Source organism: Beta vulgaris, chromosome 7 (genome assembly GCF_026745355.1).
Source record: "Beta vulgaris subsp. vulgaris cultivar EL10 chromosome 7, EL10.2, whole genome shotgun sequence".
NCBI classification, from domain to species: Eukaryota; Viridiplantae; Streptophyta; class Magnoliopsida; order Caryophyllales; family Amaranthaceae; genus Beta; species Beta vulgaris.
The window spans coordinates 56,169,207-56,195,669 of record NC_079208.1 but is presented as its reverse complement, the minus strand read 5'-3'; the positions used below and the strand labels follow the sequence as shown (position 1 = coordinate 56,195,669).

Below are 26,463 nucleotides of genomic sequence, written 5' to 3'. Positions count from 1 at the left end.
CTAAAAATAGAGGAAAACAGTTTTCCCGGAAAACATTTTACGCCCTACCAAACGGAGCCTACATATCTTATTATTCAGACTTATGTGACGCATTTTAAATCAAGCTTACGTGACAACTTAAAAGGAAAAAAGTACTCCCTATCTAAAAAACACATCTATTACAATTTTTCCTTCTTTCTCACGTGTGCCTTTTCTAGATTTCCATGCAAATAACATAACCTTGATTTCTCATGTAAAAAGAACAAACATATCCTTCTTCTTAACTCATTACACTCACTAATCACAAAATTCCCTACCATCTTTATTTCCAAAGTATCTTTATTATTCTCTCACTTTTTTTCACCATCTCATCTCTAAAAAGACCTCTGCAAATCCCATCAAACAAGAAAAGCCTCTTACAATGGCTTTTCTTCCTTCTTCTTCTCCTTCTTACTCTGTTACAAAGCTCTTTTTGTACACAATTCTAACACTTTCCTTACATTATTTTAGACCAAATTCAGCAGTTTTGCTAGTAAAATTAAGACACCATTTTAGAAATCACCACAAATTAAGCCCTGTAATTCAAACTAATCAAACATATTCATGTAATCTTTTTGTAGGAAGTTGGGTTTTTGATGATTCTTACCCTATTTATCAAGCTTCTCATTGCCCTTTCATTGATCCTGAATTTAACTGCAAATTATATGGTCGACCTGATTCTAATTACCTCAAATATCGCTGGAAACCTGCTGCTTGTGATCTCCCTAGGTACAACCCTCTTTTTATTTTAAAACGGAAGAAGTATATATATGTCATTTTATTGTGTGTATAAGCACAATTTCCGTATTTCGAAACGTTTCATATTTCGAAATCCCAACTATTTTCGTACTAATAAAGTTTAAAAATAAGTCGTACTTAAGATTTTCCCGTTTCTAAAACGTTTTCAATTTCGAAATGCTACATACGTATAATGTGACTATACTGGCAATGATGTATATGAGATTCGATTCTAGTTATTTTAGATTTATGAGTATTTTTCTATAAAGTAATTACTTGTTTTTATTTCTTTTACACTTTTATAAGTACTATTTAATATTTTGTTTTGGGATTTTAGGTTCAATGGAGTGGAGTTTTTGCAGAGGATGAGAGAGAGAACAGTGATGTTTGTAGGAGATTCACTGGGAAGAAATCAATGGGAGTCTTTGATTTGTATGATATCATCTTCATTGCCAAGATCATCTCCTACCAATATTATCAAAAGGGACCCACTTACCACCTTCAAGTTTTTGGTAAGTATATATTATTATGTGCATATTGATTAGGAAATCTGATGGCTGAGAATGATTTTTGTGTTGCATGATTGCTTTTTATTTTAGAGCTACGAGGTAATAAAATTTTAGTAAAATATGTTCAAGGATTGGATAATAAAACTAACCAAACTTATTGATTATAAATAGAGAGATTAGTATTATCCTTACTTGCATTGTTTATTTGAACAATGTTTACAATTTTTTTGATATCTTCTAATGGTTTTGTTGCACCACACATTATTTGAATAGGCGATCTAATTTTAACATAAAATCAAACGAACCCAAATTGAATTTTTCTAACAAGTACATCCATTTCACTCTAACCCAACACTATCCTAGTCATCTCTTCTTTTTCTCCTTAATTTTTTTCTTGATTATCGAACTATATTAGATAATTTCAAAAAAATAACTCAATAGTTTTACCGAGCGGATTAAACTAGTCACTAAATGAATTAAAGAATGTCATTACTGAATAGATTAAATTGGTCATGAAATAGATTAACCTGGTCCCTAGATAGATTAAACTAGTCAATATATTAAAAAAGGTGGCATGTTCTCCTCTTAATATTGGGCTTGGACCGTGTCTAATTTTAAGCTAAAATTAGACGATCTCTTACAAGACTAATTATTGTTGCCCATGTCTTTAAGGGATAAGCATCAAATATTTTTTCTAAAATGATACTGTTACATTAGGAATTTATGACGAAATCACGGATTATTTTGTTTAGATCGATACATACTCCTCTAAAAATGACCATAAGACTATATAAGTTTCCTTTTTAAAATTATTTTTACTCGATGGAAAAGTACACTGTAATGATTAAAAAGACTCTATTAAACATTACTTAAAACATACTCCCTCCGTTTCCTAAAGATCTTCCCTCTTTTGGTTTAAGGGTGTTTCCAGAAGATCTTCCCTTTTTTGCTTTATTCCTTATTTGGCAAAACAAATTTCCCTATTTACTCTCTCATGTCACTATTATATGGTCAACCATTACATTATTAATTCAATTTTACTCCCTTTCTCTCTCATACTTTTACCCCTTCTTATTTGTTTATTTATCTTAACCCCTTTCTATCTCCTACTTTACTCACACCATGCCCCACACAACTTGATTTTTCTTGGTATATGTAGAAAACAGTAAAAGGGAAGATCTTTAAGAAACGGAGGGAGTAAATACTAAGTTAGCACCAAATAAAACATAAACACTAAGCAACAAAGTAGCCCCATTAACCTCGGACAAAATCTTGCTTATTAAAACGTTTCTTTGTATTTGTTGTTTGTAATTGCGTCTTGATGTTTGTTTAAGAATTAGCATAGTTGTATCATTCTTTTGTAAATTTTGAACAAATTAAACTATAAAAAAATTTGTGAGGTCGAAGTCAAAGTTTTTGTCTGTTTTTAGTAGTACAAAGTTGTTTTTTTCTAGATTAGTTGGGGCCAGCTTCAGTGTTTTATGAATGATTGTGATTTATGAAAAGCAATGACAGTTTTAGATCCTTTTTGACGATATACTTTTGCTACCAATTTTTCTTCATTTAGGGGCCCTAAATATGCCCTACTAGAACTAGTACTCTACTAATCCTTTTGTTTTTATATTTCTCCCGTTTTATAATACTCGCTACACTTTTTAATGTAAGAAGTTTCATATTATTTGCTACTTTTTTTTTGGAAATAAACTCTCTCTATCTCTCTCCTCTCACATGAATCCCTTTTCTTTTTACTCTCTTTCCCTCTCTATTTTCTTCAAAAAATGCCTAAGAATCCGTAAATTAGAAAATGTAACGAGTAATATGAAACGGAGGAAGTATTAGAAAATCTGTTACTTAAATACTCCATAGAAGTACAATATTATCACCTCAAATGCTCTATATCCCCTAGAGAAGGCCAAGATCGATCGTTGTGTGAGCATTATATTTAAGGTGGACTTAGGTGATTATTGTACCTAGAGGAAAAAAAACTTCTCCCTTCGTCCCATAATATAGTCTATTTTATTTTTGGTGGGTTAAACTTTAAAATCTTTGACCGAATTCTTAAGAAGTAAATATATGTGTTGTTGTTTGATTGGCAAAAACATGAGAGGTAGAACTTCTTAGGAAGTTTTATTTCCTACAAAATGGAGGAAATAACTTACCTAGGTGCTAGGTCCCCTAGGTAAGTGAAAATTCCCATGGAGAATAGAATTTCTCATGTTTAACCAAACAAAAAAAATGTACTTCCTAAAAAAAATTTCATAGATAATACAAATTCATGAAAAGTTATACTTCCCAATTTCAATTAAACGAATCCTAATAAAACACAGAGAGTAATATAGAGGGGAGGGAGAGGGAGTGACTAGACTTGGGCATGGGCCGGGCATGTTCATGGGCTCGGCCTGCGGGCTTGGGAAAATGACGGATAGGGCCGAGTTTGAAATTTCAAAATTTTATCCGCAGGTTTGACCCGTGTTTTATGTCTTTTTTTGTATTTTTGATAGTTTTAGGCTAAAAAACAAAGAAAAGGAGCGTTCGGCCAGCCGGCCGGCTCGTGCTGGTGCGGGCCTGAAATAAAATTTCTTAACTGTAACAGGCCCGCGGCCCTGTACTAGAGAACGGGCCGGGCCTCGAGCGAGCTCGTGCTGGCCCGGGCCATGAAAACCTCTAGGAGGGACCATCAAATTTTAAAAGTCAACAAAATACACATTTTTCGAAGTAGTGTCATATTTTTGGACAAAAAATAATGTTTCTGCTTTGTGTTTCGAGCCCTCGAGTCACCACTCACCATGAAGCACTGAAATGAAATAACATGTAATCCTAGGCATAACGTTGGTAATCGAACAATTAAAAAAAGAATAATAACCAATCTTGTTAAGAAAAAGTTAATTTACAGATTGTATTACAATTGAAGGATATACTCTACTATATTTTTTTAAGATATCTGTAATAATGTCAAATAATTTATATGTGATTCAGGAATATGGGGTGACAATATCATACTATAAAGCAACATATCTAGTGGACATCGATATAGTTGAAGGCAAGCGAATTTTAAAGCTTGATGAGATATCTGGCAATGGAAATGCTTGGCAAGGTGTTGATGTCCTAATATTTAACACCGGTCATTGGTGGACTCACAAAGGATCTCTTCAAGGGTTAGTTAATTTTCTTATGAATTTGGTTTAATATGACAAAGATTCCAAGTTATAGGCTAAAAATTGGTTAATAGTTTGTTTTAACTCTCATCCATCCGCACTTGCAGTGGGCTAATTAGCTGTAATACCCCATACCGTATCTTACTCGAACTCGGGTATTCATGTCGGATGTGGGTATTGTGTTGAAGTGACCGACTAGTTTATTTTATGAAATTTTTTCATAATTTTGGCCTAAAATGAAGTGTCAAATAGTCTATATCCATGTCCGAGTGTTGAGGATCCGACACAGATACTTAAGGAAAAATAAAGAGTCTAAGTAACATAGTCCATACCCATGTCTGAGTGTTAAGGATCCGACACAGATACTTAAGGATTTAGTGGCACTACTAAAACTATCAAGGTATCTTATTTTTTCAAAGAGTTCGCATGTTGAAATACTTCGTAGTTAAGTGTACTTATTTAGAAGTTGAGTCTCTTAATAGAATATATTTAGAAATTTTTCAAAGTGCGCATAAACGAAGGACAAAGTACACCTAAAGAACAAATCAAGTACTCTCTGTTGACCTATGAAACGGTGATATAAGTTTAGTGAAAAGCTCTAAATTCTTATGAATATGGGTAATGAAAGTGACGATATTAGTATTGTTTATGACAAACAAATAAATAAATAAAAGAGTTTGAAACAATACTTTGAATGTGATGGTTGCAACTTGCAGGTGGGACTACATGGAATCAGGAGGAATATTATATAAAGATATGGACAGGTTGACAGCCTTAAATCAGGGCCTAACGACATGGGCCAGATGGGTTGACACCAATGTGGATATCACTAGGACCCGGGTTTTCTTTCAGTCCATTTCTCCAACCCATTCCAAGTAAGAGTTTTCTCTCTCTCAGCTTTCAGCATCTCCCACATTGAATTTTTAGTGCATTGGCAGCCAGCTGAATTTGTTTCTCGCCCAGAAAATTGACATTTTTAATAAAATTGGCAGCCCAGCTGAATGGGGATCAGTATCGATGGCGACGACAAAAAACTGTTACGGAGAGACAACTCCGGTTAGTGGAATGGTGTACAACACCGATGGGTATCCGGCAGATGATGCAGATCAAATGAGGGTATTGGATACTGTGCTCAAAGAAACGAGTGTCCCTGTATATCTGCTTGACATCACAATGCTATCAGCCATGAGAAAAGATGCACACCCTTCCATTTACAGCGGTGATCTCACCGCACAACAAAGGGCCAATCCTCAAAGATCTGCTGATTGTAGCCACTGGTGTCTCCCTGGCTTGCCTGATACCTGGAATCAACTATTTTACACTGCTTTGTTATACTAATTTATACATTTGAGCATTTGACAATCACCCCAGAAATGGGTGCGAAATTCATTGTTTAGCTGTAATTTGTACAGTAACAATACAGAAAGAGAAGTAGGCTTGACCATTTATATACAATCCAGTAATCTCTAGCAAAGGAACAGCAGAAAAGCCAAAATATATTGATCAAACTCAACTTTACAAACTGTTAAGATTGGCGAGTAACCAATTGAGCTGAGAGTGCAGGTTACATTCTCAAAGAACAAGAAATTTGCCGCTATAGGTGAAAGAATATTGCAGGTTACAAGTAGCTAATATACACCTCTCTTAGCTTAATACATTAAAAATGATGTAAGCTGATCTTGGAGTATATATATATGGTAGCTAAACCTTCCAAAATTTGTCGTGTGCAAAACCAGGAAGAGATCAAACCATGTAGCGAGGAAAGTCACTCGAGTTTCATGGGCATAAACCACTTCTTAATCACGAGGAACCCCCTTGTTTGATGGTCGTCAAGGTACCAAAAAAACTTTTGCCTATAAACTATTCAAACCATGTATGTCATGCCTACCTGCATTAAATGGGAGTGAGGCACACTCAAGTTTGCAGTTCCCCTTCGGCTGTTTTTCCGTAAGAAGGCATAGAAATAATTTACGACAAGCTTTTTCAAGAACCAAGAATCCTTTCTTGCCCTAATATCTCCGTGACCTAACAGATAAACAACGCCTGATTCCTTAGCCTGCCGAATGAAAGACAGCTCCCTATCAAGACTTTGTTCAGGATCAGATGTGTCTGATGGAGTGTCTGGCCTCACCTCTCCTGAGGTGCTTGGCTCTGAATTGTGTTTATTTGTGTCCTTGAAATCCGTTAAAAGAGGAACACCAAGTGAATAGAAACTCCCATTTGGGGCAACGAGGTACCTTGAGAAAGATTCATCCTCGGTATCTATATCCCCATCCCCGTCACCATCACTTTCTAGTGACCGTTCTTGGGCTTCTCTGCGAATAAATTTCTCAAGACTGTCAATAAGTAGCTGTTCGAATGTCTGATGGGTCTCTTTGCGTACATCTTTATACCCATACCTGTCCACCAATCAAACCAGCTGGATTTAGTTTCTAGATGAATTCACCACTTTATCTTTCAAGGATGTGGCACTATCTAATCATACATTTATATGAACAAAAAAATGTGAAGCATTAAATGTTCAACTAGAGAGGCATCTTACCGGGCAATACAACGAAACATGTGATAACCCTTTGAGCAAACGCGTCGAAAGAGGAATCTTTCATTCTGTGGCACCACAGGCACTGGAACATACTTGATGCAGACAAAAATAATCATGGAGTGAATAGCTGGTAGGGTCGTTATAAAATGGCCAAATATGGCTGGTATTCCCCTCACTAGTTCGTTATAAAGCAAGCCTATACCCGGAGCTCTGATTGTCCCAAGATTAGGGCCCAGCTGCCGAAGAAGATCCATTGACATCTTTTGCTTGACTTCAGTTTCATATTTCAGTTTACTCCCATAGTTCCATACGGACATTATAAGAAACATGACTACAGCAAATAACAATATGATCCAACTGCCATCAGCGACAGAACATAATACTGATGAGAAAAAAGTAAATTCTATTCCCATGAAGAGAACCAGAAAAGCCACAACAGTGATAATATTAATCTGCCATATAAGAAGCATAACAAGGGTCACTAAGATTGTTGTCATCATCATTACTCCCAGCTCAGCAATGCCTGTCAAAAAAAAAAAAGAATAGATGTGTAAATCAAATTCGAGGAATGAAAATGCAACAGATAGGCAGGACTGCGCATTAAGGTGAACATTTCTCAAATTAATAAACACGTATATATGATCCATATAAATCATGTTGAGAAAAATATTATAGCTTTTACCACTCTTCCAGTACTAAAAATGACAACCATAGGCAGGAGATAATCCGGACACAACAATTATAGCAATTTGAGAGACCAGGGAATAAAAGAATTTACCATAAGCGTTTCCAATCTCTGAAATACTAGGAACAGAGCAGACCAACACCACACAAGCCGTGAGAAGAAACCAGTTCAGAACAGGAATGTAGATCTGCCCCATGAATTTCCGAGATGTATGGACGATTTTAAGCCGGGGAAAACAGCCAAGAGCAGTCGATTGCTTTATACATGAAAAAGTAGCAGTAGTCATTGCTCGACTAGCAATCAGTGCGGCAACGTTAGCAATGATAAACACTGGCCAAAAAGCCCCACCTGGAGAAAGCAAATGACCGATTTAGGTTAGTGCCTCATTTTTTAGCATTGGAGAGAATGGAAGAAAATGCTTTTACTTTTAGAATTTTAGCCCTACAATTTACACCCCGATCCTTCAATCAGCCCTGTAAAAAGGAGCACACATGTTGCTTCAACAAACCATAGCCCAGCGTATGGAGAAAGCGAAATGGACTTTTTAGCATTACCTAGCAGACTAAGTGACTAGCATCAACTAGCCCATGCTAAATAAGCTACATAGGCTGTCAGCTACCTAATGCAGACTTTGCTACAACTGCAGCAAAATAAGAGAAGAAAGACCAGACAATAAGTGAAATACCAGAGCACATGGACTTGGCAACAGAAATGCAAACCTAATTATACACATAGCAAGATTTCGAGCTCTTGGGGAAAAAAATTAGTGCTAATCAAGGGTAACAAAAGGAGATGCTAGAACATGCACATGAGTTAAGACATTATGACATAAGAGAACATAACCAACATCAATAAGCTAAAGCTTCTCTCACTTCTCTCATATTTCTATATTATTACAAGAAGATGGCCTATTCACAGTAATAATGCAAGCAGATGTACTATTGAACAGTCTTGCAGTTTGGCATGCAAAGAAAGTCATAGATGAATAGGCTAATAATGCAATTACTAGATTATACAAACATATTATAATGAACAATAGGTTAATGGTGAAGTGTGAACTCAAAAGTCTTTAGATATGGCATAGACTAAGACTTACTAGGTACAGATGAGTAGAATGCTTGGGCAGAATCGCCATGATTCTGCATAAGATAAGCTGCCTGACCAAGGTAGCCCAATATGAGGCACGGAAATACGAGAAACACAAAAGTCAGCTGCAAACAACCAACATAAAAATAATTCAGTCTTATGTTGATGATACGACCTATATAGAATAGCAAGTAGTTAGAAGTCACTTTACCTGAACTGATCTCACCGAAAAGTAGCAAAGGTCAGCGAACATAGCCTCAGAACCTAAAAGACAGTCAAACATTACAATAAGTAATTGAAACAATGATGGACAAGAAAAACATTATTAGCTGCACATTTGCACCCCATAACTTAGCTCCAGCTTAGAACGACCCCAGCAAAACCAAGCATATCTGGCGGCACCATAAAGCTTTGCCAGAACCGCAGTCAACTCAGTAGCACACATGAGATCCCTCTTTAAGTGAGTCATGGGAAGAATGTAAACGGCCATACATCTAGCCCTAAGAATGCAGAAAGGCTGTTTCCAGTGAGCCCATTAAAGCACCACGCTATGTACTACTTGACAGAAAATAATTAAGATATGTGATCTAGCCCATCATAATCCAAGGGTGGAATTATGCACAATGTGGCTCCTCGACTTCTATGTAGAAGTTCAGGAATTCAAAGTGCTAGATTATATAAATTCTACCATTTTGACAAAAATACCTCTATAAATTTGAAACCCATATACAGAAGTTTCAGACAACCTTAACATCAAGCAACGACAATAAAAAGACATTTGACCTAGGAGGAATCCAATACCAGATATGTTTAAGGCGCCATATACACAGAATTCAAATGGCAGTTCAAATCCTTTTCAGAGAATTAAAATCTCTAACCGAAGTACTCAAGCAGCAAACCAGGAGGAAGAATAAATAGGCGGCTGGAAGAGGAATGACCAAGTGAAGTGATGAAGACAAGGATTTAGATAAGCAGTCAGCAACCAAGACTCAAAATAGCTTCTTAAATTCATATAATGGAATTGAAATCGGCCGTTCCGTTATGTAATGGCCCTTCTGTAACGGATTTGAAAGTTGCCGTTGTGAGAAATTCCATTACAGAACGCAAGCGTCAAACATCACGTCCTGCTCGCCTCGTCAAACGGTGACTCGCCGCGTTAGAGCGTTCTTTTTTTCGTCCGTTCTTTTGACAGAGTTGACAAAAGAAAAAGCATAAAGAGTAAGAAACATGCACACACTCAAGAAGGAAGAATAAATTAGTGAGGGCATTTATGTTTGGATGTAAATGAGTTGTTTCACATATTATGATGATGAAATACTTCTTAAACTATAAATTTGCAAATATGACATTAAATCCCTTATATGCAAATTATTTGAAAAAATTCACGCCGTGTTAGCCGCAACCCTTTCCATACATCCAATAGAAGTATGGTCATCTTTAATGATAAAATTGAGCAAATTTAGAAGGTAAAACACAATATAGCAGTAAACCACTTTACAAGATGAGTATACCTGTCACACATAAAATACAACCCCCAAGAGCATACCAAGCCTCAATTTTGTTCCTTTTGAAGTAGTAGTAGATGTGGATTGGGTTAAAAGCCTTCCAGACATCTCTGTCATACTTTAGCATGTTGTGGATTCCAATACCAGCCAGACAACAAAACCATATAAATAAAGCAGGGCCAACTATGAATCCCATTTTACTTGTTCCATATCGCTGCACACTGAATAGTATTATCAGAAATCCCACTGCAACCATCACAACTTCCTCTGCACAAAGGAATACATTACATGACTATGCAGGCTAAAAGATCTCAGCAAAACCTATTGCACCATTAAAGCTAGACAGATGTAACAATGAGAAGAGAAGGATCCACACAAGATCTCATTTTACAGGTTACTTCCTTTGGTTCTTAATCCTCGCAACGTTGAAATGTGCATCAAGGACCAAGGAGAGGAGAGAGATTAAAAAAAAAAAGAAAAAGAACCCTATGTGCTCGGAGAGAGAAAAGATAAAATATATTGCCAAAGATATCAACATTACAAGTAGTAGAGAACTCCTAAAATAGAACACGTTGCAAGTACCAAAAAACAGAGGAAGTATGTAGTATGAATGTAACTGAACGTGGTGAAAGAGCAAGATCGCTCACAAAATGAAATATATGCAATTTGAAGAAGAAAATCAACATGATCTCATCATTGCCGTAGAAATTGCAACAGTAAGAAACCACAAGCACCAAGCACCCCCCGCCCCCCCAAACAAACACACATGACACATATATACATTGACATAGTATCAGTGAAAAATTATACTTCCACTGTTTCATATTATTTACATTTCTTCCGGCAGACTTGATGATCCGTAGCTTAAATCATTAATATCACTAATTCCCTATAAGTAAAAATTATAAACATTTGACGGTTTGAAACTAGATGACAAGGTGAATCTAACAAGATCTCACATAACTATATTTTTTTTCTTACGTAGAATTCACAAAAAACGGTCAAACAAAGTGTGTGAACATTGTAAAAGTCAAAATTTCAAGTATTTTGAAACGGAGGAAGTATATAAATAATGCATCTTACCATGATTTATGCTAGATATGCCAACCTTCAGACCATCAACAGCTGACATCACTGCGGTAAAGGGAATAAACAGAGATAAATTAAATGTACAAGCCTAGGTAGACTCGACACATCAGCTTTACTCCTAATAGTAATCACATAATAGAAACTTGAGACAGCAAGCAAACAAGCACAAAAGGAAGCACAAGGAGCAGTATTAGCACCTGACATTGCAGGGGTGACAACCCCATCAGCTATGACCATGGAGGTACCAGCAAGAACCAACATCAAGAGAAGCTTCTTCAAGCCTAAGGAATTCTCCAGACGTTCCTTGATCTTAAGTGATCTTTCAAGCTCTGGAGATGGCACCTTTAGCCTGAAGCTTGATATACGAGCATCAGATGGAAGTTGATTAGGGATAAGGCTAACCTTAGCGTGTCTACAAATCAGTGAATATAAAGCAAATGTACCACCTGCAATATTAGAGCCAAAAAAGGGGGGAAGACGTCCATATTAATCAATGAAGACAATAGCACAAGAAGGCTCAAAAGAATTTGACTGGTAACAAAATCTATACCTTCACCGTCATCATTTGCCCATAATACAACAAGTACATACTTGACAAGCGAAATTAGGATTAGAGTATACAGAACAAGAGATAAAGCACCAAGCACATCCTCCTTTTCCTTGATAGGGGCCTTGTCAAACATAACACTGAATGTGTATAATTGGCTTGTTCCAACATCGCCAAACACAACTCCAAGTGTCTGGAAAAAAAATACAGTACTCCTCCACTGGCCAAATTCCTGCAAATAAGACTTTCATAGGTCAATGTCACTACTGACCAAGAGCCCAGTGCTAATCATCACTTAAGGGTTTATTTCATCATGATATAGTAACACCAGGCATGCTTTCACTCATCCAAGAACTAACCCAACAACCATCACATATGATAGGGACGTATAGAGGATCTTACCATCACAAAGGAACCTCAAAGTGGAATAAGGGAGGAGACATGCTCACCTTCATGGCCTCACCCATATGATTGCCTCCTTAAGACCCTACCAAGGACTGTTTAGTATTTTGTAACCTAAAATGTCTTACACAGAAGGGAAGAGTCTAGACAGATGCCTTAATATATCAGGACCATCAATTATAAACTCAAACTTTTCTTTAGTATCTAGGATAAGAATTTAGCTAGACATATAGCAAGCGTTGAGCCATCTTGTCTCAAATATACCCTCCATATGTTCAAGAGCTGAGGTGAGCAGCCTCCCAAACGGCATCAACTATTCTTGATCAGCCTCAGTTTCACTGGCAGATCAACTTAGCAAGAGCGTAAATTGCGCTGTATATCTATGACACAGGGTTCTGGAGAGGTACATTCTATCTAATTAAACTAAGAGTGATTAGCTTATCACATTAGCTAAGACACATTTACCGATCTGCTAGAATATCTTGGAGCTCCTGTTATTTTGTGAATGCTGGTGAGGAATACTATCACAAGAGGAATGTCCATAAGCATATATCTTAGTTTGATTTATGCCTCCAATTTACCCGGGGAAAGCAAAGGATTCCAATATTGGGTCCATAGCAAGTTAGCTGCTGCTGTTTGATTCCGTCTACTTCTCTGCACCCACTGATGGAGGAACACACTACAGGGGACCATCGGCACGGAAAAAGTTATTTATTTTAGTAGCCTATTTGGCTATACAACTTTAAGTTGATGGTTAAGAGGGAGTAGGGGTGCTAATCGAGTTCAACAGCTAGCGAGTAACTCAAGTTCGACTTGGTCAACACTCGGTCAAAACTCGACTCGAGTTGGCTCGCCTCGGCTCAAAAGGTTAATGAGCACGAGTTGAGCATGACCCTGCTCATCTCGATAAGCTTGCGAACAACTCAATTACTTTTTAATTAGTATTGTTATTTTTATTTTAATTACTATTGAGTTAATCTCTTTGTTGTATTTAAAATAAGTTAAAAGCGTCGGAAAAAAGCCCCAACAAGGACTTCAAGAAGACATGGCCAAGATTCATCGGTCATCATCATGCTCATTAAGTAATTTTAGTAACCTTAGTTTAAAAAAAAAAGGGATCAAAAGGGATGGCGGGGAAAAAGCAATCTAGAAACATACAGAAATCCTAGTACTAAGCACAAACCACAAGCCATTTTTCTCTCCCGCAACTCTACTCATTCCTCCACATCTTACGATGAAGCACACTCACTACAACAGCAATTTCAATTGTTCTTCAGTGAAATAACAAAATTCCAGCCGTTTGTCTATTGAAGCATCTATATACAAGTCAAAACATATGTTTCCTGGGAAGATTGAAGGAAGCTTGCAATGGAGATTTGGGCGATTTTTTTTAATGTTTTAAGGTTGATTTATAGGATGTTCTTTGTGTAAGTCACTGTAAGAAATCTATCCTTTAAGGAAACTTCGATTGAAGTCTTAGATGGTATTTTATAGCTTGCATTGTACTTTGTTCGCTTAATGTTTTTAGAAGGGAAGAACCTTGAAACATTGTTTCTTTTCTGACATTTATCCTGAAAGCTAATATTTTTAAATATTGGTAAAGAGCTACATAACATTTTTGTAGAACCAATAGAGTCGAGCTACGAGAATAACAAGTCGAGCACGGGTCGAGCGAGTTTAACGAGTGACGAGCACGAGTCGATCAGTTTTAAAGTCGAGCATATCTCTGCTCGCGATCGACTCGCTCGATTAGCACCCCTAGTTAAGATATACTACCTTTGTTTTTTTAGTTGCAACAAATGTCTTTTTGCACAAATATAAGGAAAGAGCATAGAGAGTATGATTTAACCCAATTACCCATACTTTTTGCATGTGGGTAGGTAAAGTGAGGATAAAATGGTCAAATTGTCACAAAATATTTACCAAGAAAGGAAATGTTGCAACTAAATAAAAACACTTATATATGAAAATTGTTGCAATAAAAGAAAAAGAGGAAGTATTAGAGTCAAACAGTCAAAAGTTGATTGGCATGAGGTGATAGTCAAAATCAGTTAGAAGGTGCAAATCACAAAGTCGACTGAAAAGTCTTGTATGTTGAATTGAGGCGTGGGCTCGTGCATAATCCAGCATCATGATACATACCACTCCCACCCAGACATGACCGTTTAGTTATTATTGCTTCATCCCCTCTCCTTTTATTGTTATTGCTTAAAAAGGATATTACAGAAATTTATTACTGATATAACTTCGAATCTACTCTTAATTTCATAAAAACCTTCGGTTACAATTTTGAGAGTAATATGCTTTCATATTCTTCTTTGTGCAAAAACTTCTTCAGTGGGTATCTAGTAAAGCCTGTGTACAAGTTGATATGGGCATAAATTGTATACCTTCCAAGGTTTTTAGTCTTTTGGTTTCCTTTTTGTACTTCCTCATATTGGACAAAATCATACATCTTCATGACTATCCTCCAATTTCCTTGTCGTGAAACAGAACAGCACTAATGCCATTCCAACTTAAGTTCTAACAGTCATAAATGTATTGCAATAGATAATGCTACAGAGGAGATAAGTCTACATTTTATATTTTCCTCATGCTATATGTATAGATACTTCTTTACAAGCAAAACCTCATCAAAGATTTTTAAGTAAAGTAAGCCATCATATGGTTACTGTAACTTTGTCAAAATGGTCTTCCAGTGTGCTTAGATGAGAGAAAATGAAAAGGTAGGTAAGCACAGGGAAAGTGACGGACCTTTTTTCTTTCGTTTGATAGGGATTGGGGGAAAGAGCGGGAAAGGAAATGGAAGGTACAATTTCCTTTCTCTTACAGAAACCAAAGTCTTCCACAGTTCGAAAAAATGGAGGGAAAATGCAACCATCAATTGCTTTTCTCGCACCTCTCTTTTCTCCAACATTGCTATCCAAACACACTGTTAAGGATGATCTAAAAGATTTTCTCTGCAATCAAATTGGTCAAGTATGGTCTTCCAGTGTGAATAAATGAGACTATGAGAGAAAGTGAAAGGTAGATAGCAAAGAGAGAGTGGTCAATCTTTTTTCCTTCGTTTGATAGGGTTAGGAAAGAGCGAGAAGGAAAATGAAGGGTTCTAAGTTCCTTTCTATTGCACAAAACAAAGTCTTTCACAGTTCAAAAAGACGGAGGAATAACATCAACTCCTATAATTCAAAAAATTGGAGGAAAAATACAAGCATCAACTCCTGTCCTCACACTTCCCTGCCCTCCACCATTGCTATCCAAACGATGTAAAAAATGTTCTTTACAATCAAAATGGCCAAGACTCTCATAATTTATCTATACTGACAAGTGGTATCGATTGTCCTAAGAAAAATAATTTGGTCATATGCTAGATTGAGCTAATCCTAATTCAATCCCAAACAATAGCTCTATAGCAACACTAACAACACCTTCCAAGAGAAATCTCATTTCCTAAGCATCACAAATCATTAACAATCGTTCTATATTTCCTAGTATTAGCAACAAGCCAACAAGCACCAGCATTTCCCCGTTTACATGAAACGAGGCTTCCTTAATAAGAGGGTAGCAGGATCATGTGTAACCAACTTTACCCCTACGACAACAAAGAGGTTGTATCCATTGAACCTTCTAATGTAATATGCAACAACTCCAAGATATTTTAGGGTTTGATTCATTAAAAAAAATGTGTACTAATTCTTGAAAAACTAATATTCTCGAGTATTCGTGTGATATTTTTCTCAGATTTTGCACGTGTGATAAATGTTCTATCTAATTCTTCAAGTATCATTCTTCGCATGGCAATGTCTGTTGTATCTCCTTCGCCTTTCACAAGTAAAGAGAGAATAAAAGCGCCCATAATAAAGGTATTTACTATTGGTTCACCACATTTCCCCTCAAGTGTCCGCGTACATACTCATATAATCTTTCGAACCATAGTAAAATTATACAGAATTGATCATATACTTAACTCGTTTATAAAATGAGAAGCCTTGACAAATTAATGAGCCATTCTTATCTTAGTCCATTAGAATCCACAAGCTTAACAAGAGTGAATCTTCAACTCCATTCGAGATCAGTTATATCTTCTTTTCTACAGTATTACGTACATATCGAAAGTCCGGCACAACTCCGCTTATATCTCTCCACTTCCTCAATCATCACGAAACTAGACCTATAAATACTACTCTATATAGCATCCCTCCCAATCTCCCATTTCATTTCCTCCATATTCCCCTAACCATATACAGACTTAATCATATCAATTATATTAAATCCTAAATACTAAACATAACTTCCAAAAGTATGAACACCGAGTTAAAAAAAAAACACGAAATCAACGAGAAAAACATAGAAAAATGAGCATTGAAGAGAGAGAAAAATGGACCTCAAAATCATGTCGATGAGTTCCAGGAACGTCAAGAGCTTCAACATCAAAAGAATCAACCCTAGGACCAGTACGAATCAATCTATGCGCGACAACATCTTCATCTTCAGAATCGATACCTATCTTCAATTCCGAAACTTCATCATCATTTTCATCTTCATCATCATCGTCTTCGATCTCCGATTCATCGTCAAGTTGATACACCCAACGAGACTCCATCGAATCAGTTTTCACCAGACTTTCTCTCTCCTCGCCATCATCTTCCGCCATTGACACAGAAATCGGTTCGATTTCCGAAGAAATCTTCCAATTTTGACCTAACCCTAGAAATTGTGCGAAATTAGGGGATCGAGAAAATGTGAAATTGAGGATTAATTTTCAAGAAGCTGCTTGTTTTGGAGCTGAAGGTGTGATGAAAAAGAGTATGAATAAGATGGTGGAATTGCTGGAAATACTGGAGAAGAGGAAGAATGGTGTGACGTGTGATTGTTTTTTTTTTTTTTTTCCAACAGTTTTTAATGTGAACGAGTCTAATTATTTGGGCTTGGATTATGATTTTATGAACATGGACAGGTAATTTGTTAGTTATACTTGCACGGGTACACTTTTTTTTCTCTTTGATGTGCTCTTCTAAAGACTCACCAAAACTATTCGAAAATCCGATTTGCTTATCTGGATATCCGATATTTGAAATATCTAATAACAATTGAGTTTGTCTTGTAAAAAACCGCCTACTTTTAAATTATAATTAGGCAATAATAAGCTCAATATTAGAAAGAGAATGAGCCTAATAGTGACTAAGTTAACTTCTTTCGGTGACTAGTCTAATCCATTTAGTGACTACGTCTACTTTTATGTTAAAATTAGACTGTCTCTTTTAATAATTTTTGATAACAATTCGGATATAAAAATCCAATTTGCTTATCTAGATGTCTGATATCTGAAAACATCTGATAACACTTCGGATATTGTATTATAGAATATAATATGTATCGTAGTACTTCCTCCGTTTCTAAATAAGTGCAACACTTCTTGTTTTCACGTTTGCCAATGCATTATTTTATCCATTAATATCTTCAATTATCAATAAGTAAAAATTATAAAAAGTTGATATTAAAAAAATTCACATTCAGACGAATCTAACAAGATCACACATGACTATGTTTTTCCTAAAATGTAAATCATCAAAGCTAATTAAAGTTTAAACTGTGAATAGTAAACACTATGCAAATGTTGCACTTATTTAGAAACGGAGGAAGTATATAATTGCGTCAAGTCCTTATTATTTGGGTCTTGTGGAGAATCAACATTTAAGTTTTATCTTATATAGAATCGATGCAAGTTTTAACTATTGTTTATCCGCTTATCCAATTTAAACCCTTTTAAATATTGAAAATCTTGTACTTAATCCTTGATAACTTTGTCGGACTCAAAAAATAAGAAAATATGTTATCAATTGAGATTTCGTCTATTTATGGTCACATGTAACTATTACTACTACTTCCTAATGAAGTAAGCTCATCAAGATTTGGGCTGGTTCAAATAACCAATTCATCGTAGTTAGGAATCATAAACAGATTGGATCAAAGCAACTCAAGTTGAATAATGAGTTGAATCAAGAATCACCGTCCAAAAACTAGTTTTGTCTCAAAGCAAACTTTTTACATGAAGGTAGATTGATTATTTCTTTTGTCGTGAACATCTTAATGTTTAAGTTGTATATTGGCTTAGAAATTACGAGACTCGATATCTTATGTCATTTCAGTACGGCTATCTTAGTTATACTATCAATTATAGTAAGATTTGGTAATATATATAGATCTTAGTTTTTAGTCACAAGCCTATTCTAAGCTAGACACATGTCGTAGAAAAGAATAGCTCAAAAATGCAAATTGACATCAGATAGTCTTTATTATTACTTTTACGTAATTAAAACACAAACATATGATACCTAGATCACATTCATTTTACACTTTGTACAACACATGAAAGATAGGACTGAAAACCATATTCCAAATATATATTGGATGGTAACATTATGAATATGATTAAGCCATCCATTAATCAACTCTTAATGGCAAGCTCGGGGGTAGGAACTCCAATCATCCGAGGCATGTCATCAATAAATTTAGCTGGAATGGTAGCCTTTGAGTCAATAGGTTGTCGCTCATAAGCAGAGTTGTGAACACCAAGAGCAGCCCTACCAGAGGGATCAAGGTTGTTAGACCAAGCTTGGTCCCACTCAACGGCCTTGGCTGTGCTACACGCTACACTAGGGCCTCCAGGAACCGTCAACGTAGCAGAATTCTACAATGAGTATCAAGGAGAATATTAGTTTTAGGAGACTTGATAGGATTAACTCGTACACAATAAGTTATGTAGAATTATCTGACACGAAATAAATAGCATTGACTCTAAATCCCAAAAAAAACTCTGCAACTGATCGAACTAGCATGGAAGTTCATACACATAAAATTATAACCAATGAAAGTTCATACACGTAAAATTATAACCAATTTGAATATGACTGACTCATGACAACGAACCAATAACATAAATTGTACAAAATTAGAACTTATTATCAAATCTAGTTTTAAACATAAAAAGGAATCACCTGTGGGAAAAACTTTTCAAAAATCATCCGATAGTAATACGCTTCTTTTATAGTTGGAGTATTATATGTGAAAATGTACTGAGCATTATGCATTATCTTATCTGTCACCTGTATAAGAATTTCAACACATAAAATTCAAGCATAAAATATCATTGTATTGTTGATCTCATCGGACAATTATGTACTAATTTAGTATGCTAGAAGAGTTACATGTTGTTCAGCATGTACCTTAAGTCCATCAATCCAACTATATCCAACACCATCACTAAATTGCTCTTTTTGCCTATACAAAATGTGCTGCACCAAGAGAGGCTCATCATAATCAGTTATGTAAAAGGAGAAAATCAACATTATTTCAAGCCATGCATTTTGTTCAGTTGAATAAAACTAGTTGGTTACTTTTGGCAAGTAAGGTTGTTTCTCGTCATCAAAAGCTTTCCTAAGAATCCATTTCTCCATGCGTTTTTCTTCGGGTTTGATCTAGGACAATTCATAAAATGTATTTAGAAATCACACACAAATCAAATAATTCTCTAATCTCAGTAAAGATCATATGACAGCAATATTGTTTTAGTACCATTTTCCACTCGGGATCAATAGACATGGCAACATTAATGAATTCTTTATCAAGGAAGGGAACTCGGGCCTCAAGACCCCAAGCAGAGGTTGCCTTGTTGGCTCTTAAGCAGTCATACAAGTGGAGGGCTTTTATCTGCAACAATACAAGGTAATCCATAATTAGCAAAATTTGGATTTAGAATATCTTCGGCAAAACTAGTTATTTGTTGTAATAGGCTAGTAGCTACTAACCGTTAAAAATTGGTTGACAAACATATTTACTAAAAGGTTGTTATTTGATTAGACTAGTTTTTTTTTTTTTTGACATGAGATCAAACTAGTTACTTGATTAGTACTAAGTAAAAACAACAAATTGAAGTATATTCTAAATTTATATTATTATACGCCACTTCTAGAGCTGGCAATCATGTATAGATAGGTGAGTGGATTATCCCCCACCCACTCCAAATAAACGAGGTGAAAACCCGCAATGAGGCCAATGATGGACAGGCGGTGCGTGACGAGGCATGTCGAAGATGGGTGAGATTTTTTTGATCCATCACCCGCTTTATCCATCCACTCATATATATATATATATATATATATATATATTATATATATTATATATATATATATATATATATATATATATATATATATATATATATATATATATATATATATATATATATATATATTAATTTATAAAAAATATATATATACTATATATATTATGATTACTATTTAATTTTGCCATATATTAAGAATAAACAATTGATATTTAGTTTCTTTGCGGTTAATGAATGACTAAATTTTCATTTATTAATTTTTTGAAAACAAATAACTTTTTCTAATATTATCCATTTCCCTTCCGCCTACCCGCTCCATCCACGGTTGATAGATGGGGCGGATGATGGATGGATGGTGTGGATCATGGGAATTTGTTTCGCAGGTGATGGGCGGGTGAGGTCCACTCGACCCATCTCCAACTCATTGCCAGCTCTATCCATAAATGGAAATACAAGCATAATTTTTATTACCTTGCAGCTTTTTTAAAAAGATATAAAGAAAGTTAGGACATCCTTCTTTCAACGAAATTACCTTGTGGCATGTTTCTTGGTGAAACGCTTCCTTGTTAGGTGCCTTGTGGAAGTAGTGGTACCCACCGAAAATTTCATCCGCCCCTTCTCCTGATAGTACCATTTTAACCCCAAGTGACTTGATCTTGCGTGACATTAGGAACATAGGTGTGCTAGCTCTAATAGTTGTGACATCATAAGTCTCAATGTGATATATAACATCATCAATAGCATCAATACCATCCTGTAGACACAAATTGATAATTAAGCCTCCTTGTATTTCACAAAACCAACTTAAAGACAAACAAACTAAAACACACAGTCTCAAGAAGAATACCTGAACACTGAAGTGAAATTCATGATGGACGGTACCCAAATAATCAGCAACCTCTCGAGCCGCCACCAAATCCGGCGAACCCTCAAGACCAACACAAAAGGAGTGTAGTTGTGATCCCCACTGCCTAGCAGCCTTCGTGCCAGCCAAGTGACGTGAAGCAACCGAGGCAACCAACGACGAATCTAAGCCTCCGGATAGAAGCACTCCAAAGGGAACGTCAGTCATTAGCCTCTTAGTAACAGCCTGCAAGGGTCATCACAATATCAACACATTGTAATACATGTATTAGGTTAACCCTGACATTCAATATATATAGTGTTTACAATACAGATCTATGACTAGTAAAAGTTCATTCTATCATTTACATATAATGTTACTCTAATAACATGCTTATTGAAAAATTAGTGTACTACAAGCGTCTTATGAGAAAAGCTCTTATATCAAGCTGAAATTACTTGCATTTTCAAAAGCTCGTCTTAGGATTACAGGATTGTATGGAGTGGAAGGAATAGCCTCAGAAAACCAAGGAGGTGTATACCAACGACGAAAACTACCAGCTCTGCTTGAGTACACATGACCAGGAGGAAAGGATTCAAAATGTTCGCAATCATTATGCAAGCCTTTCAGCTCTGATGAGATCCAAACTGAACCTAGATACAAAAGAAGCTCAAAATTATTAATGTTCTTAGAGATGGTTGGGAAAATGAACGAAAAAACATGTAAAAATAGATTATTACCATCAAGGCCCCAACCAATATAAAGGGAGGTAATGCCAATAGCATCACGAGCTACAATAAAACTCTTGTCTCGTGTGTCCAACAATACGAATGAGAACACTCCATCTAACATGTTGATGAAGTTTTCTCCATGCTCCTCATACTAAGTTCATTGACAATATAAAATATATCAAGTTATAGCACACTACTTATTAGGAAATTCGTTGCAAGTTATGATTACATACTGGAAAAATGAAGCAAATTAACTCACCAAATGTGCAATGACATTACAATCACTCTTTGTTCGAAACTTGTGATTTGGAAGACGCTTTCTTAGTTCCTCATGATTATAAATTTCACCATTAACCTGCTCAATATATATGGTGTACATTTAAAATTTTAAAGATATTTGACTTCGTTGCTTCAAAAATTACGCAAATGATAAATTATTAAGCAGACAATTAGGCTCCGTTTGGTAGGGCGTAAAATGTTTTCCTAGAACACTATTTTTCTAGAACACTGTTTTCCTCTATTTTCAGTTTTACATTGTTTGGTTGGCAAAATAGTGTAAAACCATTTATCCTTGGGATAAAATTACTCTCAATATGATGGAAAACCATTTATCCTTCAAAATGAAGGAAAAACAGTTTTTTTTTATCTCTTTTGTACACTCCTCTCATTACCTCCTTACTCTCCCTTTCATTTCCCCTTCATTTATCATTTTTCTTACATGAAATCAAACAACGGAAAACTAATTTTGAAATTGTGTTTTACATTGTAAATTATTTTCCATGAAAATTATATTACACTGAAAATGTTTTACGCCCTACTAAACGAAGCCTTAGTCAGTTCTAGTTCTAGATCACAATACATAAGTGTGCATTGACTTACTGTTACAACAATAGTTTTGTTTTCGTTGTAAAGAGGCTGATCACCAGAACCAGGGTCAATAATAGCAAGGCGTTGGTGAGACAAATAACAATCTCCATGTTGATAGATCCCACTCCAATCAGGACCACGATGCTTCAATCTTTTATGCAAGCCAACCACACCATATATCAGTTATTTAACCTTTTACTTATGTAACTAATTAAGTATTTATATATGTGAATGAAATAAATTAATTTGCACATGTACAAAGGCCTAAAGTACTATATGCTACATTAACTAATGCATTTTGATCTTATGAGGAATTCAATAGCTATAATTTGACTTTCTTGGTTGCCAACGCACAATTCTGATCTATAATATATTTCCCTTTTTTTATTAGTTACTTCGTCTGTTTTGTTAGTTGACCCATTTTTTTTGAAAACACATGTCAATGCACTATTTAAACCTTTATATTTCTAATTATTAATAAGCAAAAATTACAAAAATTTATATTCTAAAAATATACATTGAAACGAATCTAATAGATCCCATATGACTATATTTTTCCTTAAGTACAAACCACAAAAGATAGTCAAGGTTACATATGTAAATAGTATCAAAGTCAAAATTAATAATCTAAAAAACGAAAGTAGTATATCATAAATGGTTAATATAATGGAAAAAATGCATAGGGAATCCTCAAGAAACAATGTGCATTAAAATGAATTCAAGCTAATAAAACCTTACAACCTCTTTTTGTTTATATATACTTTCTACGTTTATTTTTACTTGCATCACTTCTCAATTATGACAATCTCAAATTAGTTCCATCAATTCTGACATTAACTTCTTTTTGTCTTCTTTTTTATCATATAAGTCGCTCCTTTTATTTCTCTCTACTCCTCTCCTTGATTATATTGTATCCCTCTATATTATTACAAGTAAAACAAAACAACCAAAGGTACCTCATAAATAATACAGAAGTTAAAATGTAGAAATATATGACTATATGACCTAGCTATTTAGGTCCAAGCCGTCCAACACCAACAAATCTACTAATTCTTTGATTCCAGTTAGTAAGAACGAAGTATCTTAAGCTGAGAAATAGACTCTAAATTGACAAGAACAATCCCAACTTTCAACTGTCTTTTCAAAACAATTCCAACTTTGGATATTCCATAATAATCCTAACTTTAAGGGAATCTTCTCAAAATAAATCAAAGTATCACATTCATTACCTATACTAATTCGTCGTTTAAAATCTACAATATATAGAAAATTAATAGTTCGGATTATTTTGACAAGGTACTCCCTAAAATTGGGATTATTCTAAAATAATACAAAACTGAGATCATTTTAAAAGACTGGTGAAAGTTGGAATTATTCATGTCAATTTTTCCTTGTAACTATTGCAAATTCTTAGATGTTCCGATGATCAGGTAGAACAATGAGATAACATAAGTAACCTTAACAAAAATACGTACAAATAAATTAACAAGCCAACGTATAACTATATACATAGTATCTAAAACCAAGAAGATTACCTCCGAGAAAGCTCAAGAACATGGCTCCTTTTAGCTTGAGAATCATCAGAACAACCAAGAACTGCAAGTATTCCACACATCTTGATAAATAACGATGATAATTATGATCTTCGTATAATTTTTTGTATTATATTAAATTTCCAAATTAGGGTTATTTCTTTATCGCCGATTCACTCAAAATTATTTAATATAACCTTGAAATATAACGTACATTTTTTGTGACATATTCCTTAGAGAAAAAAGACACGTATTTATAAGCAACCATTTTCCCATGACAATGGAGATCTGAATAAATTCACATCATCCACCGAATGCTGACGAGTGACAAGCGACGTCGTTTTTGTTTTTCGTTATGGATTTGTTTAATGTGTCCCCTTTTACTGGTCTTCTAATGCTGCCACGTGAAGGTAATTGATTCGTTTTAGCTTACTTGTAATTTTTTTAAAAATTTTTTATGGAATTTATCATTAAACAACATTATCGTTTTAGAAAATTTTATAGCTGACTCAGCTGCTTCGACGGTGAATTTCCAAATGTATATGTATGATTATGAATAGTCAAAGTGATAGTTTTTGGCATGTGTTTAATATGTGGAGTACATGCTTTAATTGTATTATAACTAGTATTTAGGTCCGGGCAATGCCCCGGGTTTTCTCTTTGCTACAATTTAATAGTAGTTTTTTTTTTTTGACAGGAAAAAAAAAAAAAATTCATTCATAAGGGATAGCCAAACGGCACTTACAATCAATTCCTGAAAAATCGAAAATTCCAACATAGGTATATAACACCTTAGAACTAGATACATCGCAGATTTGATAAAAAAATAGCCTTAATAAAAAACTTCATCTGAAGCAATACAATCTGTGAGTTCACCCTGATTCGGCTTAACTTTCGCTGATGCATAGTCGTTTGGGTGAAAATACTTCCGTGGTCTTCTAGATCCTTACAGAGAATAATGATTGTTAGATCTTCCTTCTTCATTAGACGAACAAAAAAAAAAGAAATGGAACATCCTAAAATAAATACCATCTTAAAGATGGGATATACTTATTGGAAGCCATTAAAAAGGTTTTTGGGGCTTACCACCGGTACGAACACCAGTGGAAGCCCCTACAAAGATTCACAATTGAGACCAAGAAGAAAAGTGATGAAAAAACAAAGAGAAAGAAGAAAGAATAAAGGAAAAACCTTCAAAAAAAGAAGAAAACCTAGCGACGGAGGCTAGGAAAAAAACCCTCCCAAGGAGAAACCCTTGAGAGAAAAAATTCTCTCAAGGAGAAACCCTAGAGGGAACTAATATGATTTAGAAGCTATTACAATTTAATAGTAGTTAAATAAGTATTCTCATACTCATTTTAAAAAGTCATCTTATTCATTATATATATTTCAAACGTTTTCCATTCATATGTCATCATTAATTTTGATTGAAAAATCAATAATAGTATGGTGGAGTAATGGTTGGATTTCATCTCTATTATATAAGGGAAGGGGTGAGCTATGGTGTCCTCTTTTGAAATACCTATTTTGCCCCTCTGCCCTTTCTAAATTATAAAAGGAATGTCAAAATCAAAATTGACACTTAAAGAAAACTACCGAAAATTAATTTACAACACTCACTCACAAATCACTTAAAAGAAGAAATTTTAGAAATCACTCATACAATTGAGAAAATCACGTTATAAAAATCACGCAAATCACTCAAATAATCGGAAAACTTTATTAAAACTTAAAATTAATATACAAACTAATACTAATAACCTAGAACGTCAATACATACAAAAACATTTACAAAAATTTACTTATTACAAATCACTATTCTCAAGAACCATTCACAATTAATGGTGGGTTATGATAAAAATAGAGGTGTATTTGTAATGAAAACAGAATTTAGAAGTTAGACAGGGAAAAAAATTATTTACTTTTTTATAGTGTTTAGAATTTAGAAGTTAGTACTGTACTTAATTCAAAAATCAACTAAAAAATTATAATATTAGAAATCATAAGTAAATTCAATAAAATTTCTATTTTGTTCATAGAATTTAACTTTGAAAAGTAAAAAAAAAAGACAAAAATAATGGTGAGAGA

General features: G+C 34.9%; 3 protein-coding genes across 5 annotated transcripts; 1 reads left to right on the top strand and 2 right to left on the bottom strand.

The window, feature by feature from the left end:
• Positions 1-279: 279 nt before the first annotated feature.
• LOC104899935 (protein PMR5) lies at positions 280-5,875 on the top strand. The gene is made up of 5 exons (XM_010687226.4): positions 280-747; positions 1,094-1,268; positions 4,242-4,420; positions 5,137-5,295; positions 5,413-5,875. The coding sequence occupies exons 1-5, from the start codon at positions 401-403 to the stop codon at positions 5,756-5,758; spliced, it is 1,206 nt and encodes a 401-aa protein (XP_010685528.2). The 5' UTR covers positions 280-400; the 3' UTR covers positions 5,759-5,875.
• Positions 5,876-5,885: 10 nt separating this feature from the next.
• On the bottom strand, positions 5,886-17,226 carry LOC104899936 (potassium transporter 7). Its single transcript, XM_010687227.4, has 10 exons — positions 16,661-17,226; positions 11,878-12,106; positions 11,525-11,773; positions 11,322-11,372; positions 10,245-10,505; positions 8,945-8,997; positions 8,744-8,858; positions 7,741-7,995; positions 6,963-7,485; positions 5,886-6,819 (listed from the first exon to the last, which is right to left on the bottom strand). The coding sequence occupies exons 1-10, from the start codon at positions 16,928-16,930 to the stop codon at positions 6,285-6,287; spliced, it is 2,541 nt and encodes an 846-aa protein (XP_010685529.2). The 5' UTR covers positions 16,931-17,226; the 3' UTR covers positions 5,886-6,284.
• Positions 17,227-18,546: 1,320 nt separating this feature from the next.
• On the bottom strand, positions 18,547-24,606 carry LOC104899932 (asparagine synthetase [glutamine-hydrolyzing] 1). Of its 3 annotated transcripts, none has more exons than XM_010687223.4 (12): positions 24,379-24,606; positions 22,856-22,994; positions 22,236-22,331; positions 21,986-22,127; positions 21,708-21,898; positions 21,249-21,491; positions 20,934-21,155; positions 19,852-19,986; positions 19,674-19,754; positions 19,485-19,571; positions 19,275-19,382; positions 18,547-18,967 (listed from the first exon to the last, which is right to left on the bottom strand). In XM_010687223.4, the coding sequence occupies exons 1-12, from the start codon at positions 24,456-24,458 to the stop codon at positions 18,725-18,727; spliced, it is 1,767 nt and encodes a 588-aa protein (XP_010685525.2). In that variant the 5' UTR covers positions 24,459-24,606; the 3' UTR covers positions 18,547-18,724. The 3 variants fall into 3 exon arrangements, with proteins under 3 accessions (XP_010685525.2, XP_048504536.1, XP_048504537.1); XM_048648579.2 differs by having other exon boundaries at positions 19,503-19,571; XM_048648580.2 differs by lacking the exon at positions 19,275-19,382 and having other exon boundaries at positions 19,503-19,571.
• Positions 24,607-26,463: the final 1,857 nt, after the last annotated feature.

Excerpts from the sequence above, each read along its gene's own strand:
- LOC104899932 (XM_010687223.4), bottom strand. The coding sequence starts at position 24,458 with ATGTGTGGAATACTTGCAGTTCTTGGTTGTTCTGATGATTCTCAAGCT. Across the intron at positions 22,995-24,378 it reads GTTCTTGAGCTTTCTCGGAG|ATTGAAGCATCGTGGTCCTG; the intron begins GTAATCTTCTTG and ends CTTGCATAAAAG. Across the intron at positions 19,987-20,933 it reads ACCAAGAAACATGCCACAAG|ATAAAAGCCCTCCACTTGTA; the intron begins GTAATTTCGTTG and ends GTATTGTTGCAG.
- LOC104899936 (XM_010687227.4), bottom strand. The coding sequence starts at position 16,930 with ATGGCGGAAGATGATGGCGAGGAGAGAGAAAGTCTGGTGAAAACTGAT. Across the intron at positions 11,373-11,524 it reads TGTCACCCCTGCAATGTCAG|TGATGTCAGCTGTTGATGGT; the intron begins GTGCTAATACTG and ends CCTTTACCGCAG. Across the intron at positions 10,506-11,321 it reads CATATCTAGCATAAATCATG|AGGAAGTTGTGATGGTTGCA; the intron begins GTAAGATGCATT and ends TCCTTTGTGCAG.
- LOC104899935 (XM_010687226.4), top strand. The coding sequence starts at position 401 with ATGGCTTTTCTTCCTTCTTCTTCTCCTTCTTACTCTGTTACAAAGCTC. Across the intron at positions 748-1,093 it reads GCTGCTTGTGATCTCCCTAG|GTTCAATGGAGTGGAGTTTT; the intron begins GTACAACCCTCT and ends TTGGGATTTTAG. Across the intron at positions 4,421-5,136 it reads CACAAAGGATCTCTTCAAGG|GTGGGACTACATGGAATCAG; the intron begins GTTAGTTAATTT and ends TGCAACTTGCAG.